Consider the following 18,679-nt stretch of genomic DNA (forward strand, 5'->3'; position numbering starts at 1 on the left):
AATTGCCTTGTAGTGAAATAGCTTAATCACTTTAACCTGATGCAGACATCTTATGTGTTTTTCTTTTTAGTTTCCTAGCCTCCATTACTCTTTTATATCACTTTCAAGTGATTTTTTTTTTACTTTTCAGACCTCTTCATCTGCTCTCCAGAGCCCAATCATTCATGGACCCTGAGTGTGGGTCTGTTTAAGGGAGATTTGTCTCTCTGCAGGGGCTGATCAGTAGCAAGATCTGTTTAAATTTAAGCTGACAGCTTGGTATCGCCTAACGGCAAAAGAGTAAAATAGCTTTTTGACACCCGGTAGAGTTCGATTCCAGTTGGACCAGTCTTGTCATTTAATGTTGAGGAGATATTTAATGGTTTGTAAATCTATTATGGAGCTGAAGTGTCAATAACACACTTCCACCTCCTGATTAGGCTTGTCTGATCACATGGAGTGTGTTAGGATTGGATTGCTGCTTTGTTTGTAGAGGGACGCTCATGTACAAACATGAGGACAATTCCTTATACGTTCCTGCATATGGTTTTTAAACTGTTCCAAGAAACCAGCTTGCATCAGCAATTGCTGGGAAACTGAATTTGTTAGGCTTGAAAACGAAGAGCACAATGAAACACTTTAACCTTTCCAGACGGTAAATTAAGAAAAATCAAAGCATCCTCTCACTGATTTGCTGCCTCTCTTTCTCTTAGATTGGTGCCAGATGCTTACTAGATAAGGCAGTTTGCAGTACAACAGCAAGGTAGTAATACACTAAATTGACATTTGCTCACACATCCGTAAACACATTGTTTCAATTACCTTAAAGTAAGCAAAACAAGAGCTGTGTTATCACACACCTGCGGTTTTGGCTGTGTTACCAGAGCAGCGTTATGGTGGTCACAGTCGTCACAATGTGCACTATTTATTCTCAACACTCCAATGCAACATACAGGCTACTACTGTGTTTGGACCTTTAACTTCTGACAGCAAGAAATGTAGCAATGGAGGCAGACATAGCTAATCACAAACAATCATGCCAAAGAACATGGAGGAGTAATTACTGGTACGATAAAGATATAATCAACACTGCTCTAACCCTCCATTTTATTGTCTTACATCACTGCTAATCATTGCTATTCTGTTCAATGGGACATTGAACAGGCTCCCAAAAGCTCTGATTTATGTTCACTTGCTTTGACTCAGTTTTTTTCTTAACTTTTGATTTCTTCTTGTTTTAAAGAGCGGTGATTGCATGGCAGCCTTGATTAGAGCTTATTGATGGGTGGTGCGTGTAATAGCAAAATTACAGGCTTGGGACGTCATAACTGGATGGAGGATAGAGAGGAGTGTCTTTAATGGTGGAAAAAACCCATTGAACGTGCTATCAGGTGGTAATGATGCCTCACACCCTATGTGGACCAGAGCAGTTCTTATTTCTATACAGACCTGAGCCATACCTGTGCATAGATTATAGGCTGTGATAATTAACCTGCCTTAAGCGATGGCTGCTGTAATGATGTTCAGGTAGCAACCAGTCAGAAATAAGGTATATAAAGTGACTGCACATGTAACTTTATACCTACAGAGTCTCTGATGTAGCTGCAGGACTCTGTGAGATATTTGCACTGTTGCATTATGAAGCACTAGTTTAATATTGAAAATCATAGAAAAGTCTACTCAGACAGTCTGGGGGGGATTACACAAAGATATTGTACAGTATCAAAGGAAAGAGCCATGTGCTGGTATATGATGGATGGTGAAGAGGGGAGTCGAGCCGGTGCAAGTGGGACTATTCAAAAGAGAGATGGATAGTGGTGGTGAGCAGGGAACAAACATTCCCCTCCAGCGAGCGCACGACTCCGCATCCATCTGCACAGCCCTAAGCCTCCTCCCAATCCATCACTCCTTCACTGCACCTACCTCCTGCTTTCATCTCACCTCCTGTTAGCCCCTCTTTCTCCCCAACTTGTCTAAAACATGAGGGTGGATGGGATTCAGCAGCTTCTTTAAGCACACAATGTGTCATTCACCCCAGATAGCAATCCATCTTCCACTGTATCTGCAGGCAGCATACAGGCACTGAGAGTGGGCTGGTGGTGGGTGGCTGCGTGGGCAGGTGGCAGTTAGCAATACATTGCAGACTACATGGTGTGCTGTTTGTATGTTGCTAGTGAGCTTTGCAGGATTTCTTAAAACCCACTTTTAAATTATAGTGTAATAAATTGTTGTTTCCTCTCTCATAAATAGGAGCTTTGTTGCAGAGTTACACAACTGCATGCAGTGTGTGTGTGCAAGTGTAAAGATCCTGAAGCTGTCCTGATGAGAAATCCATCAGATGGCTTTGGATGCTGGCTGTGCTGCTGTCCTGTCCACTCTGCTTTGATGGGAGCCTGCCAGGGATACTGCTGCCCAGCTGGTGGCTGCTTGCTATAGCGCTGCTAGATGAATTGAGTAGGAAAATTAAGCTCTTGATCGATTGTCTCACTGCGGACATTAGGAATACCTAAGACAGCCGTGAGTCAGCGTGCTGCATGCGCCATCATCCTGTTTGCTCCCTCTTTTCCTTTCTTTATCTCCTTCCACCCTCCTCTGCTCTGCCTCTCTCATCTGACTCCCTTTCTTTCCTAAATGTCAACTTTTAGTGACAGTACCATAGAATCAAAGAGCAAAGCCTTTTTTGTTATTTCACCATTTTGTACTGACATTTTACACTTTAACAAGAAACAGCCATCAAAGAAGAAAACCACTTCTGTGGAGATAGTAGCCAATATAAACCATAAATTAAAGCAGCTACACTTGCATCTTTGTAGACAGATACAATGCTCTTTCAGGTTGTACTACCAACCTTTTTCCTTTTCCCATCTCATTTTTGGAATGATGATTTATTTTTTGTTGTTCTTGTGTAAACAGCTTGGACAATCCATCTTTCTGAGGTGGAACCATGAGCAAAGCCCCAGAGAGCAGCTGAAAATAAACAAGAACAAATCTTATGAAATGCTTAAAAAAAATTTTAAACCCCCTGATAAAGTACAATTTATCTCAGACTCTTTCTGTTGTAGCCACAATATCCCCATTAAAGGGAAAGTCATGATTATGAAGGAATAAATAGGTTGATTCTCAATAAACCCAAAAACAAATATATGGTCATTTTTGTGATTTTTCAGTTTTGTAGGTTAAAGAAATGGTTTTCTTAACAGAGATAGCAAAAACCATCTAATGACATGCTAACTGCTAGTTGCTATTTTCAAAGATCAAAAGGAGTTTAAGCAATTTGTTGAGTTGATTTGTAGGATGAAGCTTTGGATTGATGGTGACCGATCCACCGATCCACCAACAGATCAAAAGTGTCCGTTCTAAAACAGTTCAGGGCAAATGTTCAGAGATTTTATGTAACTGTAGACTGTAAAACTGACTGTAGAACAGGCTAATAGACTAATTGAAAGAAATGCATTGTATGGCTTATTCAACCCTGAGGAAAAAATGCTATAAACATCTTAGAAAATATAGGATGGCAGACACATCAGTGGACTAATGATTTAAGCTACTCACCAAAAAACAACAATTCAAGTCAAGTCAATTTTATTTGTATAGCGAATTTTACAAACACAGTTATCTCAAGGAACTTTACAGAGAGCCTAAACCTCTTAGAAGCAACAGTGGGAAGGAAAAATCCTTTTAACAAGAAGAAGGGAGTAATAAGGGAGAACCTTCCTCCTGTCAGTCAGCCAGGTGAAGGAGGAGAAGAAGAGGTAGACAGGACAGAGAGGATGCAGGAGAGAGAGGAACAAACATGCACATCATACATTAAAGAGAACAAACATGACAGGTTGTTGATGTTGTGTTTATATTACAGTGGATTTATATATTGTCAGTTAATAAGAGTAATTAAAACAAAGATGAACAACAGAGACTGGTGCAGGCAATAAACATACTACAAAACTAGCCTGTGTTTTGATTAATTTTTGTTACATTCATTAATGGCTGGGCAGACAGTCCCTCATGGCTATTGAAGCACATTGAGCTGTCTAAACAGGACACACACAGTGCCTACACCTAAATAATTACTACTCTGTTGCAAACTTCATACGGACCCACCACATCACACCTCAACTGCCAAAGAGGTGAAAACAGGAGCGTGCTCTCAGGCACAGATCAGTGCTTTCAGGAGCAGCAGGTAGACCCCAACCTGCAGCAGCACCATGGACAGCAGCCGTGACACAAAGGGCTGAACTGTTTCTGCCTTATTTCAGAGGTGCCTGGAAAACGTGTGTGTTGAAAAATATGCAAAAAAATACCTCACACAATGTTGTTTTGTTGATGCTGCCTGGGACGAAAGGAGGGCTGCTGTTTGTCTTTGTGCTGGGAAGAAGTAATTAAGCCTCTGGCGTAAAATGTGTTGCCAGGAGTACAAATTACTGAAAATATGTGGATAGCTTGTGTGTGTGTGTGTGTGTGTGTGTGTTAAGTTGGAAAAGAAAGGGAGGAACTGAACTTTTCACACTGACATTTCCCCTCTGTAGAAATAGAATTGACAACTTGTCATCTTCTACCTCACACCTATAATGAACCTGACAGCAGGGTCCAGGGATCATGCAGTCAAGGTTAGTTTTGTTGTTTTGGATCAAAAAACAGAATTTACAGTGAATGACACCAGATATGATGTTTCCTCTGTAAAGTCCTAATTAAAATGTCTAGATGACAGTCAGCCTTTGGGTTTCTATAATAAGCCAAACGGCCACATTATAAAGATTTCACCACACATCCTTGTAAATTATGCTGTTGATTACTAACTGAAGAGAGGACCCACTGGGTTACCCAGACCAAATTTAGAACACTCTCATTCAACAGAAAACAGCTGCTCTAGCTGCTGTTTTAGCTGCTCTAAAAAATGAAATTCAGATTTCTTTGTCATCTAAGGTGGAGCTGTCGGAGCTAAAACAAAACTGATCAATAAATCTCTACAAGTCCAGTTCAAGCTAAATGAAAATGACTTGGATGATTGAGAGTCTTCAGAATGGATGCAGTTTATGCAGTCTATTATGAGCTAACCTGCATTTCACCAGAATGCCAGTTCATGTCAAGTGCTCTTACAATGCATTTAGTGATTTTCAGGTGTTATTTTCTCGCCATGATGAAGAACCACCTCCCCTAGTTCTTTTCTAACGTGTTTTCACACAAATTAAGAATGGGTGGGTTGCTAGTAAATTGCAGAGTGGTGCATATTGTGTGTTGTGAAGGGTAGTCTGTGGATTGATTTTGCTTTGGGTGCTAGGATCAAAATGACCATTTTTAGGAACTGGTAAATATGGCAAGCTGGGGGAGGAATGTTGGTGCAGTGGTTAGCACTACTGTCTCACAGCAAAAAGGGTGCTAGTTCAAATCTGTGTGAAGTTTGCAGGTTCTCCCTGTGCCTGCGTGGGTTTTCTCCAGGTGGCTTCCTCCCACTTACCAGAAAGGTGCATGTAAGGTTAATTGGACACTATAAATTGGCCATATGTCTGAGTCTCTCTTTCTCTATAAATATAGATATAGATCTTTCTCTTCCTGTGATGTACCCTGGCTGTACCCTGTACACCCCCCACCCCTACCCAATGACATCGATGGATGTCAAACTGACATGTAAAATGTTACTGAAGTGGCAAATCCTAGAGTTTTAGCTTGTGTTGGCTACAACTGACTCCAAAATATATCACATTCCTTGTAACACACACACAAATAGTGTAGTTGATTACAAGCATGACACAATAACACAACACACTCAGAACAAAAAAAAATAATTATGGCAGCCTGCAGCTTGTTGATTTCCAGGACTGCCAATTGCACAAGATTGATCTGCAACCTCGAATGAACCAACAATTCCCAGCAAAAGACGGAAACACTGCTGATTAGAAAAGCTAGCCAAAGTTCACCACCCTGCCTGCACATATTACTGTTTCCACTGTCCCTGTAAAAGTTAGAATATTGTGTGCCTGCAGGTCAGCGTCACAGCTGCTCATATTAAAGGCCTTTTGACATTTTATCTTGCTGGGGGGCAACCACATGCAAATACAGAGGTTTTCCACTCCATTGTCCCTTTGTAGCTCTTACCACCAGTTCATTAGCGAGTGCTAAGTATCCTTTATCATTGGACTGATTGTGGCCCATTGTATCTCAGCCGTAGAATGGCAGAAATTACTCTTGTTGAATGTTTTTTCCCCCTCCTCCTCTACACAATCATCCTCTTCTAGTTTTTGGCAGGACAGGTAACAGAAACTGATGACATTTGATGAGAATGATCACTTCAACAACTGAAACAAAGCATCGCTAATCTTACTCTTGTCAAAACTCGACCTTGTTGTCACATATATTTGTGAATGTTAGTCCACAGCTGTTGTTGTACCATTCAAACAACACTACATTCCCATTGATTTATTCGTGCTGATTATATGCCGTGAAAAACACTAACCTTAACTTATGGTGCTTGCGACAACCTCCGTGAAAGACACCGCCTGGTTAATGCATTATTGACATGTGTGTTTCCTGTGTGATTGGTGTAGGTGATGGAGTGCCAGAAGTGTTCCTTCGTTTACTCTGTGATCCTCTGCAGCACCATGTCCTCAGCCATATTGAGCAAACATAATTGATTAGGATGACATTATAAGGTCACAGTCAACTCAATATATTTAAAGGTTTCTGTGCCAAGTGGCATGTCTGTGAAATCGGATGATCATGCAGTAATTATTTTCAACCAGGGGCCAAATTAATCTCTTAGACTACAGATTTAGAAGACACATTTTAAAGCTCAGTAAAGCCAAATATGATGCTGTCAAATTATCAGAACCAAAAGTTATTCAAAAAATGTGAAAATAGCTATATTAAAAAAATAATTAACTGTAGCTGGGGTTTAAAGTGCACATTCATTCACAAATATTTTATGCATTGCTCAAAATGAGACCACAGGTACCCATGAGCAGATGTGATAGGGAGTGTGCTTATGTGCTCCCTTGCCTCAGGCTTGTTAAATTGGCAGATCAATGATGCTTTAAATCAATGTTCCTGCCACACCGCAAACCCCATGAAACCCATTAGTGAATTAAGATAGACCACTGTTCCACAATGAGTACTGCTCTGCCTGCAGGTCCTTTCCACATGACAAATGGGAGGGAAAACTGTGAAATAAAACAAAGAGAAAAGGGCAAACAAGAGGGTGAGAACAAAAAGCTGTGGCAGGGAAAAGGTTGACAGCAAAGGCTGGGGTCAGTGCTGTCAGTAAGGAGACACTTGTAGCTCATTTTAATCAGGCACTGAGTAGTTTTGTTGCTCACTGCATATAAAAAGGGCATTTTCCCCTGAACCGATCAACACTTTGTATGACTCTGCTGTGCATAGGAGATCAGCCAGCCAGTCATGAATAACATGCTCTACATGCTAAGTAGTCTGTCTCGGCTAGTAATCTGTAAAAGGGAACTGAGTATGGAACTGAGATGGATGTAAGAGAGAGCAGCAGCAGCAGAAAGAAGGGGGTGTGGAGAAGGGATGCCAGGGGAGCTGGTCGTTCTCTGATAGCATTGTTTATGTGAGACTGTCTGTGGATCATTGATCCATTCATCTTCATTACATCTCCCTGTGAGAACTATTAACTGCTGCCACCCTCAGTTGGGTGGCTGCTATGTTGACATGCGCTGCTCGGTCGCTCTGCCACTATACCAATGTTCCTGCCACCTCACCTCTCGGAGCTGTAACTTAACAATTGTAAACAGCTTGTGGGAAAAACAAGATGGAGGATTGAACGTTGAAGGCTAACATTGGGTCTTTACAGGTATAACCTGTCTTCACAGGGTAGGTTATGGATCACTGAAGAACATAACACAGATGTTTTATACACATCTGTTAACAGATGTAACAGATTAATATAATATGTAGTGAATCCTGTCTTTTTGGACTCTTGCTAGTGTCGTTTTTTTAACCCATATAATGTATGTTGTGTAAGAATGAATCAAACATCCACCCACTCATGGGTTTCGTAATAGAATCCAGCAGAAGAATTGTAAGCATATGACAAATAAATCCCAATTGGTTTGCACAGGGGTTTGTGAGTAATGCATTCATACCTGCAAATATCCCCCATGAGACTACTTGCTCCATATCCACCCAGAACTGTTACCGCCGTCTATATGAAGCATGCTGCTGTCTAACTGCTGAGCCCAGTGAGACATCATGGGTCATTAGCAGCAGCTTGAACTGCACCCCACGACTCCAATCCACTGCCAAGATCACTTTCACCCCCCTCCATCAAATCATGGCTTCTCTTCACTTGTGAAATCTGACAAGTTTGACTTGTACTTGTTGTACAGCTTTATAAATATGAGACAAGCTGACTGCTGAACTGCTTGATCATTCTCGGTCTCATGTTTGTCTGTCTTACTCTTCCTCTCCTCCTTTCTGTGTAGATACAACCACAGATCAGGCTATCAACATCATCACTGTCACACCTGAAGGAAAAATAGAACATGGTCTGGTGTGGTGGGGGCTGTTGCTATGTGTGAAGGACAGCTGTGGCGTCAATGGAGACCGAAGGCTATCGTGACCTCCTGGAGACCAGTGATGGTCAGGGGGTAGGCCTGCTGGATGGAGGGGGAGAGGTGGGTGTGGAGGAAGGATGGAGCACACCTTATCCTCTGGGCTTCCAGGTGTCTTTGACCACTGTGCTGATGCTGGAGCTTGTGTTGGGCTTCAGCAGCAACCTGACCGTACTTGTGCTCTACTGTGCTCAGTCCAACCTGGTGGATTCAGTCAGCAACCTGGTCACAGTCAACCTCCATGTTCTCGATATACTGGTCTGCGTGTTGTGTCTGCCGCTGACTGTGGCTGTGATCCTGCTACCAGCTAATGGCAGCGAAGTGGGCAGTCTGGCCACACTTTGTTGCTTTCATGAGGCATGTGTCACGTTCACCAGTGTGGCCACAGCAGTCAATGTGTTAGTGATCAGTTTGGACCGATATGACATCTCAGTGCGTCCAGCCAGTCGTTTGCTGACCCCCAGGCGTGCTGCGTTGCTCCTGGCAGCAGTGTGGGCAGTGTCTCTGGCTGTTTTCTTCCTGCCCTTCCTAGAAGGGGACTTCTTCTCTTCAAGGGCCGAGAATGATGAGACTGAGGAGCCAGAAAAACAGAGCAATGACTCTGAGTTCACCACTGCAGTGACTCCCATTTTTGCTTCCTTATCTCCTACTGTATTACCTTTTACTCACCCCTCCTCTCCTTCACACCACCTGCCTCCAGCATGGCAGAACAGGACACTGCTGTGTGTTGGAGGGCAGGGGTATTACACAGGCCTGGCTATGTATTACCACTTGTTACTCCAAGTGCCCTGCTTCTTCGTCGCTGTGGCAGTCATGTTGTTCACCTACTCCAAGATCCTACAGGCCCTCAACATCCGCATTGGCTCTCACATGATGAGGGGCACACGTGCAAAAGACTCCACCTGTAGGATACGCTGCAGGAGGTGGAGAAGGAAGAACTTGAGCCTGCCCACAGAGGTAGTGTCCTCCAACCAGAACCAGAACCCCAACCATGCTCCCATCCTCCCCTCTCCTACCCCAACACCAACATCACCCCCACCACTCTCCTCCATGCCCCAAGGGATGTCTGACAGTGGAGCAACAGTCACTACTGTCAGTACAGCTGCCACCACCCCTATCGCAACCACACCAGCCACCCCTGCTTCTCCAACCCCAGCTACAGCCTCAGCTCAGACCCACGCCAACACACCTCTGCCTGCCTCCTCCATGGGTGTACAGGCCTCAGTTTCTGCCATCATCGCCTTGAGGCGGGCAGTGCGCAGGCACAGGGACCGCCGAGAGCGTCAGCGCCGAGTTCTGAAAATGTCCCTCATCATCATATCAACCTTTCTGGGCTGTTGGGCCCCTCTGTCTGCAGTAAACGTTCTGATCCTGTGCATGGGTCCCAGTGACAGTCTGGTACGGCTCCGTCTCTGCTTCTTGGCAATGGCTTATGGAACCACTATTTTTCATCCCCTGCTTTATGCTTTCACCAGGCAGAAACTGCGCCGTGCCCTCAAAACACGTGTTAAGAAAAGGGTTGTGTCACTTCTGCAGGTAGACCCAGCTCCCAGTGGGGGGACAGTTATTCATAACTCCTGGGTGGAGGGGGGAGGTCAGAGAAAGAGTCGCAAGCCACGAGTGGAGGCCAGCGATGGCACTGATCGATGCCTCACAGAGGCAGTACGGGAATGAGGCTGGTCTTCAGAGTCTGCTAGCATGTGTGCCTGTGTGTGTGAATTTGAAAATTTGTATGTATCTTACCAAGAAGATGCAAATTGATTTTGTGTATAGTTTGTTTGTGCACGGGTGTGAGGAACAATAAGTACCAGTTCATTAGTTAAAGTTCTGACTGTCAAGGTGGCCAATGTTTCTCTACGGCAACACTAGTTAAGTGTCACCATAGCCATGACTACTGACAAATACCAGTGTGCACCCCACATGTAGGTGAGGGATGGATAGATTGCACATAAATACAGAACATAAATGCTCCTACGTGCACTTTCAGCTTGCATCTGCATGTACATATGCACAGACAGACACACACCTAATGCACACTGATCAATATTTAGTAATTATCTGTGAAAGCACACCAGTATCTACCTGCACAGATATTCTCAGTGAGAAACAAATATTAATATTTAAAGTCTATAGTTCTCTTTCTTTCCCTTATTTATTTTCATGCCTTAATTGAGTTATAGGTATATTCATATGGTGCTGAATGTTCTGGTATGTTTACAACACTGTATCAGCACGGAATGGAAAATGTTTGCACATATACTACTGTACATGGTATATTTAATTAATGATGAATAAATGCAAGCATTCAGATTCAAAGTTTACAGGCTCACATGAAAATTCCAGGAAACTGCAAAAAATCTAGTTCAGAATTTTTATTTCTAATAAGCACCAGATATTACCGGTAGAATGATGTGTGCAAATTAAAAAGGCATGATTTTGTTTTTGGAAGAACAAACTTTAACGATCATAATGGTGGAGGATATTTGTGTGATTGTGTTTGTATGTACGCATGTGTATGTGTATGAGAGATTGTGCAAATGAAGAAATGTATGAGTGTGACTAATATTATGTGCAATAAATCATGAGCAAAGCAATGACCCCCCCCCCCTTAGTATGTGAACAAAGAGGAAATGAACACAGAGTTGTTGGCTTTCGAGTTATGGTCTACAGTACAGAGGGAAGTAAAAATGAACAGGGACTTACTGTAACAGGTGACATTACATATAAGCAACTAAATTTGTAACATTTGTAACTATGTGTATATGACAGGCCACTGTAATGCTACTGAAATTGTATCACCTGTTTTAAAGTGAGAATTAAAGGGCAATATTTTGTGAAAAATTCATTTAAAAACATCTCTGAAGTAACAGCGGGTTTAAGAAGCATCATAAACTTGGAAACACAACCACTGATTTGGGACATCGCCTTGTGTGTTAGCTGTTTTGCTGCTCTTGGTGCCAGAGCAACTGCTTTTTGGACATCGTTTTGAAAGACTACAGAGGCAGACAGCTTCTGGACTGAGTCCTGGACAGTTTACACAGTATGTGTCTCTTTTTCTCCTCAGGGCTTCATGTCTCATTTCCAAACTTGGCTGGATGAAAAAAAAATCAATACACCATCACTCAATCAACTGTTGTATATTGGGTGTTACAATAAGGTAAAGATTTATGTCACTGAGTAGATAGAGTACACTTTTAACTTTGTATGGACTCAAGAGTCCTCCTTGAGCTTTGGGCCTCTTTCATTCTTCACCCCCTTTTACACTATTTGTGAGCCAGACAGAAGACAACAATTCTTGTGTATTCATGTACATTTTTCAGGGATGTAAATACTTAAGTGTATTATTTATTTATTTATTTGTTTTATTTTTTCTTTAGCCACAATCATCTGCCGGACAGAAAATCAGCCATTGTGGTAAACTCTTAGTGAGTTGGAAGGTTAATGTAAAGATAAGATACATGTATGTGAATTTGTGTTAAAACTGTATGTGTATACACTGTTACTGTACATTTATGACCACGTGTATAGAGAAATATTAGTATTGTATAAGATTTATAATATGTGTTATTGTATAGAACAGAGCAGAATCTGTATTAAAAAGGTGATCTATCTCTGTGTGCACTGTGTCCATTGATACACTTTTCACATTCAGTGTGTTGGTTGTTGTTTCGAAGTATTGAGTGTTTCTTATCAGTGCGTTTAATTATGCAGGAGAAGCCAATATATGAGCGGTGATTGATTATTTCATGGCACAAGGTGAAGGGAGGTGAGGTGTTTGAAAATGCTCATGGGAGATGGACTTCATGGCTGTCGCCTCTTTCCCATTTCCCAAGGGATAGTGCAAGGGGATCAGGAGGGCATACCTTTAGCTTTGTGCAGATGGTGTTTTGCTGAAATTGCATAAGCACCTGCAGCACTCAGAACAACAGTTTGCAGGTAAGTGTGAGGCAGCTGGATCAGCATCTCCAAATCTAAGGCCTTGGTTCATACTTGAAAAAAGATGGTATGCTCTCTCCATGTGAAAAAGGGAATTTCTATTCTAGATGAGGCTGCAGTCTAATGCAAGAATGATAGAAGGGGCCGAGTGAAGGTTGGGTCTCGTTTCTCCAGGGATACAGTTCCTATAGTGTAATTTAGTGGTAAAAAAGAAGCTTAGATAAGTTGATGCAGCCACGTAAGACCATAAGGATAACCCCAGTGGTTGACCCGGGACACACTGATGGAATGGTATTGGGGGATACGATTCCATCAGTGTGGAGAAGGTGGTTGCTGGAAACAAGGAAAACTGGCTGCCAGTGCTCTCCCACCTGCTGCAGTTTGGAGAATGGAAAAATAGACGGATGGATGGTTTGAAAACTGCAAGTCGGCAAAATCTAAGAAAATTGGATACATCAGCCAAGATTAAGAGCTTATCATTCAAGGACATTCTCAAGGATATGGTGGCTGAGGGGGGAGGGCACTCCTTCCTACAGCATGTTGACTGTTGCCATTCTCTCTGATAGTGCTGACTGGAAATTTTCTATTACCTGAACAGGAAAAGGCTACCATGACTTATCAGTCACCTTTCCTACAGTGTTATTTCTTACTGTGTAAATGCATTTGGAATATATGTGTGTGGAATCTGTTTCTGTTTTGCACACATCAGAAGGTGACAAGAAAAGCAGCACAGAAGAAGAACTGGCCCAATGTTTTCTTACTATGAGCCCTTTTAAAAAGAATATGTGACTTAGCTTCATCATGATTACAGCTTAAATCTGTACTTTTAACAGAGAATTGTGTGAATTTATCAGAGTGAGCAACGCTCATCCTATAGACCTTACTGTCCATCAGTCATATTTTTCAGCTGTCCCTCTCTTTCTCCATCTCCTGTATCCACTCCCTGTTTCTCTGATCCCTAAATTTAGAAGCTCCGTCCCAGATACTTGCAGTATTTAGTGCTGACTGTAGTGAACCCTCACTATGTCTCACTGTGATGTGACAACTGTGCTAATCACCACTACTAATGAAGATGAAAGTTGTTGGTAAGGTAAGCATCTGTCAAGGCAGCTCTGTGTCTTGATGTTGACACCTTTTTTTCATTTTACCAGAACAAATCTGTCTGAGCATATGGTGTGTGTGTGTGTGTGTGTGTGTGTGTGTTTGCTGCCTTACTGGATCAACACTGTAGATTTCTCCATCCTGCTTGATAATCTCATCAGTCCCCTCCTCTTTCACACTCCCATTTTCTCCTTCTCTTTATTCTGCCCGTCTGCATCTCTCTCATCTCTTATCCACACACAGGCCTTCCAGAACAAAAGCGAAGAACAGCTGCAGTGTCTGTGAAGGAAGGAAAGTCACCTTGGGGGATGACAGAGGAACAAAAAGAGGCAAGAGAAGGATAGAGGGAGAGAGAGAGAGAGACAATATGGAAGAAAGATTAGCGGGAACGAGAGAAGAGAAGGGAGGCATAGAAACTGGCATCGGGACGTTGTATGACTAATAAAGGGACAGCACTGCATCACTGCAGAATCCTATTTCCTAAGAGAAACACAAACAGAATGATAACATTGGCAGGCTTTGCTGTTTTCCACCACTTTTGTCCAAGTATTATCTTACTATATTACTTCTGCTGATCATTTCATAACAATGTCTTTTTATGTATTTGGATGTCAAAGAAAGGTTTTCAGATGGCAGGTAAACGCATTGTTCTATTTTGTGATTCATGGCAAAACATTCAACTTTGACAAGCCATTTTCAAAATATATGAAATCCTGTATCTTTTGTTTATTAAACACAACTCTTAAGGTCAGAATTTAGAATAGTGATGCAGCAGAAAAGTATTTACATTTTATGAATGTTTTGAGTTTTGGGGTAAATCCCCTAAAAATACTTTCTACATTTGGACTGATACTGCTTATCAGCTGTGACCACCAACATGTGCAGTAATATTACACAACGGCGTTTTTTAAATCAGCCTCTGTGGGAATTACATTACAATTCATCTGTTATTTTTAGGACAGAATGTCCACTGTGTTTTTATATGGCTACCAATGGCGCCATCTTGTGTTCAACAGTGAGACAGCTCTCCGGGAACATGGCTAACGTTAGCTTGATATGTTTTATCATTGCTCCTTTCACTGCCTTGCTGTCACTGTTAACCGTGTTATGTTTTTATGTGGGTCTGTAGCGGAGCAAGCTTTAGTAGCCTCCTCAGTGTGTGGTCAAGAGGACAACTGGCGTTTGTTACCGGGGGGGCTTCAGCTAGCTAAGTACAGCTAGCCAGACCGATGTGTTAGCTGCCGGGGAAATTACAATCGCGATGTTGCAGCTATCATACTATAGTCACGTATATTTATTCCCTTTTTATATGATTTGATTGATATTTCTGTGGCCATCATTCAGTAATACTGGACGTGTGCCGAAATAGCTCAGTTGGGAGAGCGTTAGACTGAAGATCTAAAGGTCCCTGGTTCGATCCCGGGTTTCGGCAGCGGTGAAACATTTTTGTTTCGGTAAAGACCCGGTTAGTAGACGTAGACGTAAACGGCCTGACACATATCGTATGATTGCTGTAACAGCTTTCTACTTATGCCTCTTTGCATGACCATACCGATATGCCGTAACACCCCAATGAGAGGTCCAAATCCTTACATGTTTAACTGAAGGTCGGGCTTTGCTTAAAAAGATTGCTAGCATAAAAATGGTCAATTAAAGTCTGGATCATCAATGGCTGATAAGAAGGGAGCAGCATTAGCAACATTAGCTCAACTGTGTCCTGAAACTTTCCAAAGTATTATAAACAACAGGTGTTGTTGAATGTCAGAAGCTGGGCCCGTCCTTCTGTTGTAACTTCCTTAAAGTTGAACAGGCAGTGTGCAGGCAGAGAAAATATTACATTTGCAAGTGTGGATGATTTTATCGTGACAGCGTGGAAACTGACAAAAACAATGGAACAGTGGAATTGTATTATCGTCCTACAAAGTGATCATAAGGTGTGTGTATACTCCTTCACTAGCAGTACTGAAAAAGACGCAAGATGCAGAAGTCCAGTTTGACGCTATGATGATTTAATTTTAGTTTACAATTTACAGGCTGGTGGTCAAACCCTAAAAAGTTCAGTACGTGAATAGGTCATTTAAATACATCCTCTCTTTTTAACCTTTTAATCTATTTAGAATAATAACAAGGCTAAAGAACTTGCAGCAAGAAGGTTGTTAAAGGGCAGCCTCTAACAAACGAACGAACTTCTTGTTCTTGCCACCTCGGGAACACAGACAGATTTCTGTGTTCTCGTGGAGTATGTAACCAGCTATAGTGCCAACAGCTCTCCTGCTCCACCTGTGGTCTTCTCTGGCTTGGTCTAAGCCAGGGCTCAGGTTCCAGCATGCATCCAGAAAGTCTTGTCAGAAGAGTTCAGGATAGTTCAGAGTGCTGATGATGGGGAAGGAGGGCACAGTCTCCATTGTCCCTGGGCTAAGCACAGTTTATGGGTGGCACCATATATGATATACGTTTCATGTTTATTTGTTTTACAAACATGTTAATATGTGATCTTGTGTGAATGTAAAACTGTAAAGCACATTAACACTGCCATTTTTTATGGAACTGTCATTCTCAAATATATTGATTTAAATTGTTTCCCATGTTCAGTGAACCACTGCTGACCTGGTCCTATACTGGAAAACCTTTAGCAAGTGTCTACTACCGTATACAAGTAAATTAGTTCACGTGAATTGTCACCAGAGGGCCCCCTTGTTCATCAAATCAACAGAACCCTTAGTTCACCTTAAAGAGGTTAACTGCAAGTTCACACAGATCATCAGCTATAGATATGATGTGCATATGCACAGCATACAATTGGTTGCACATACTAGACTTCAAAGAAACAGCAGAAAACAATGGGCCAGATTAATTCAACTCCGGATAATGTAGCACATTCATTTCTTCTCTTCTATGTTTACACCCTTAGTCAAGCAGTCATGCAGCATACAAGGATTTTTTATAAAAGTCTTGGACTTCAGAAAGTGTTCCATAGCAAGGATGACTGACAAGATATTAACCTCTGCGCTACTCCTTTATCGTGGGTAGTGATGGCCAAATCAGATGAACAGGGCAGGTGATAGATGAGTTCGGATTTTCACAGGAAATTGCTGACTTGCAATGCTCAATTACCCATCATAAATATACTGTCAAAATTATGATTTCAAAGTTTCTGAATCGTCACATAAGAGCTTGAACTGCACATGTAGGCATATGTAAGATCTGTCTCTCCTTTCTGAATCCACAAAACTCCTCATTTAAAGACAGGAAATAAAACATGGCTGCTCACGGCTCAATGTTCTCTACAAATAGGTGGAAAAAAAACATTTGAATAGTGTTAATATAATGTAGTACAATGTTAAAATCTATTACAATGTGCCAGACAATATATTCTATATCCCTAGAAAATATAGTCAAATTATTGTATACAGTGCTGCATTGCATAGTGTGGACAACCACATCTCTGATACATCTGTGATAACTTGGCCCTGCTAAAACAGCTCTTCCACAGTTTCCCCATAGCCCTGTTGATAGTTTGAAGGAACCCTCCTATCAGCAAATTCAAGTGCTCACATGACTGTGACATCAGTGATAAGACATCACCTAAGAGTTCAAGTGATGATTAAAGCATGTCTAATAGCTGCACAAACCAAAATGCATTCACTAACGTACTAGCTGGTCCATCTGATTATATGACACATTCCTGACACTACGCCCACACCTAGAAACCTTTTCCATATTTACGCCTTCATTTTTTCTCTTACAGCGAGTAGGCCTCACTATTATCACCTTCCCAAAGAAACCTTGATTTAACAATATGTCCATGTGGTGGGTGAGCAACAATACAGCTAAAAAAATGTATGTATATTTTTTTCTTATGATATATGATGTATAACAAAGCACCATTTTAACATGTAATGTATCCTTGTCAGAGCACATCTTTAACCACAAACTAAATATCAGTTAAATCTCGCAGGAACTGCTTTTGACCTTTGTACACAGTAACATGGAACAGTCTGTATCTAACTAACTCTTCTTCATGTGTTGCCCAGACCTGTGTCTTTGCCCACCAGTTTAACTGGGTTGATGCCTGCTTGTTAGAGGTTTATTTATATACACCTTTCCCAGGAATGAACAAACTCAGTGCACTCTGAACATGACACGTGACATGTTTGTTTTATGTGTGTGTGTGTGTGTGAAGCAACAGGAGAGGGTGTGTTTGAACATGTTTTCTATATTTAACAAGACTTTTTTCACATATAAACTAAAGTTAACTTAAGTTTATAAGTGTGTGTCAGAGTGTTTGTGATGTCTAATTCAAATATATTACATAAATGATTAAGAAATATGGCAAGGTTGATATGAGACACTTTTAATTTATAACTTTAGAGTTATGTAATAGACTGAAACCACTGTACAAGGCAGTGGTTGCGAAAATCTGGCAGTCACAGTATCACAGACCACAGCTGTTCAGCAAAACATGAAACAGGGCATATTTGGTGTCATTGTAACACATAATTATCACGTTGTTGCACTGACAATGGAGGATGAGGTGACATGATGTGGTCGCAGGTAACTGCATCACTTTTAGTCTTTAAGTTATGTTACAAATCCTTTGTAAGTTTGTAATAACACAGTGGTAGCACTGGACTCACCCTTTTGCACAGTTTTTGGTCAGATAAAGATTTTGAAGAGACTTGTAGGTGTCAGGTCCATCATCCTGTGCTTTGTTATGTAGGCGGCAATGAGCGATTTCTGACACAGGCTAAACCTTTCTCACAGCAGACATTAGGACATGTCCTGACACGTTAAGCTGAAGTGTAACTAATTACACTGATGATGACTCAGGCTTGTACATGTGTCCCAGCGAACAGTGACAAGGAGCCAGCTTGCAAAAATCAAGGACCTGTATGGAAATACTTAAATGATGCTGCAGTACAGATAATTGGATACCTAATATCTAAGAATACATTTTCTTACTCCTTCCTCAGTCACAGCTCTGACACTCAGACCAAGCGTTTACTTTTGTAACAGTGTTCTTTGTCCAGTGTGGTTCTCATTACCATGAGAACACTCCACTCAGCAGTTGGGGTGAATTAGTGTGTCAGCACTGTGCTCTG

General features: G+C 41.7%; 1 protein-coding gene and 1 non-coding gene across 2 annotated transcripts; both read left to right on the top strand.

Moving 5' to 3' along the window:
• Positions 1 to 8,525: 8,525 nt before the first annotated feature.
• LOC114436430 (G-protein coupled receptor 22-like) lies at positions 8,526 to 10,214 on the top strand. The gene has a single exon (XM_028406695.1). It carries the CDS (start codon positions 8,526 to 8,528, stop codon positions 10,212 to 10,214), a length of 1,689 nt encoding a protein of 562 aa, XP_028262496.1.
• Positions 10,215 to 14,936: 4,722 nt separating this feature from the next.
• Positions 14,937 to 15,009, top strand: trnaf-gaa (transfer RNA phenylalanine (anticodon GAA)). Its single transcript has one exon. It is a non-coding gene; the product is annotated as a tRNA-Phe (tRNA).
• Positions 15,010 to 18,679: the final 3,670 nt, after the last annotated feature.

The sequence above is a fragment of the Parambassis ranga genome, chromosome 5 (assembly GCF_900634625.1).
Source record: "Parambassis ranga chromosome 5, fParRan2.1, whole genome shotgun sequence".
In the NCBI taxonomy this organism is placed as follows: domain Eukaryota; kingdom Metazoa; phylum Chordata; class Actinopteri; family Ambassidae; genus Parambassis; species Parambassis ranga.

Coding starts and splice junctions, on each gene's coding strand:
- LOC114436430 (XM_028406695.1), top strand. CDS start 8,526: ATGGAGACCGAAGGCTATCGTGACCTCCTGGAGACCAGTGATGGTCAG.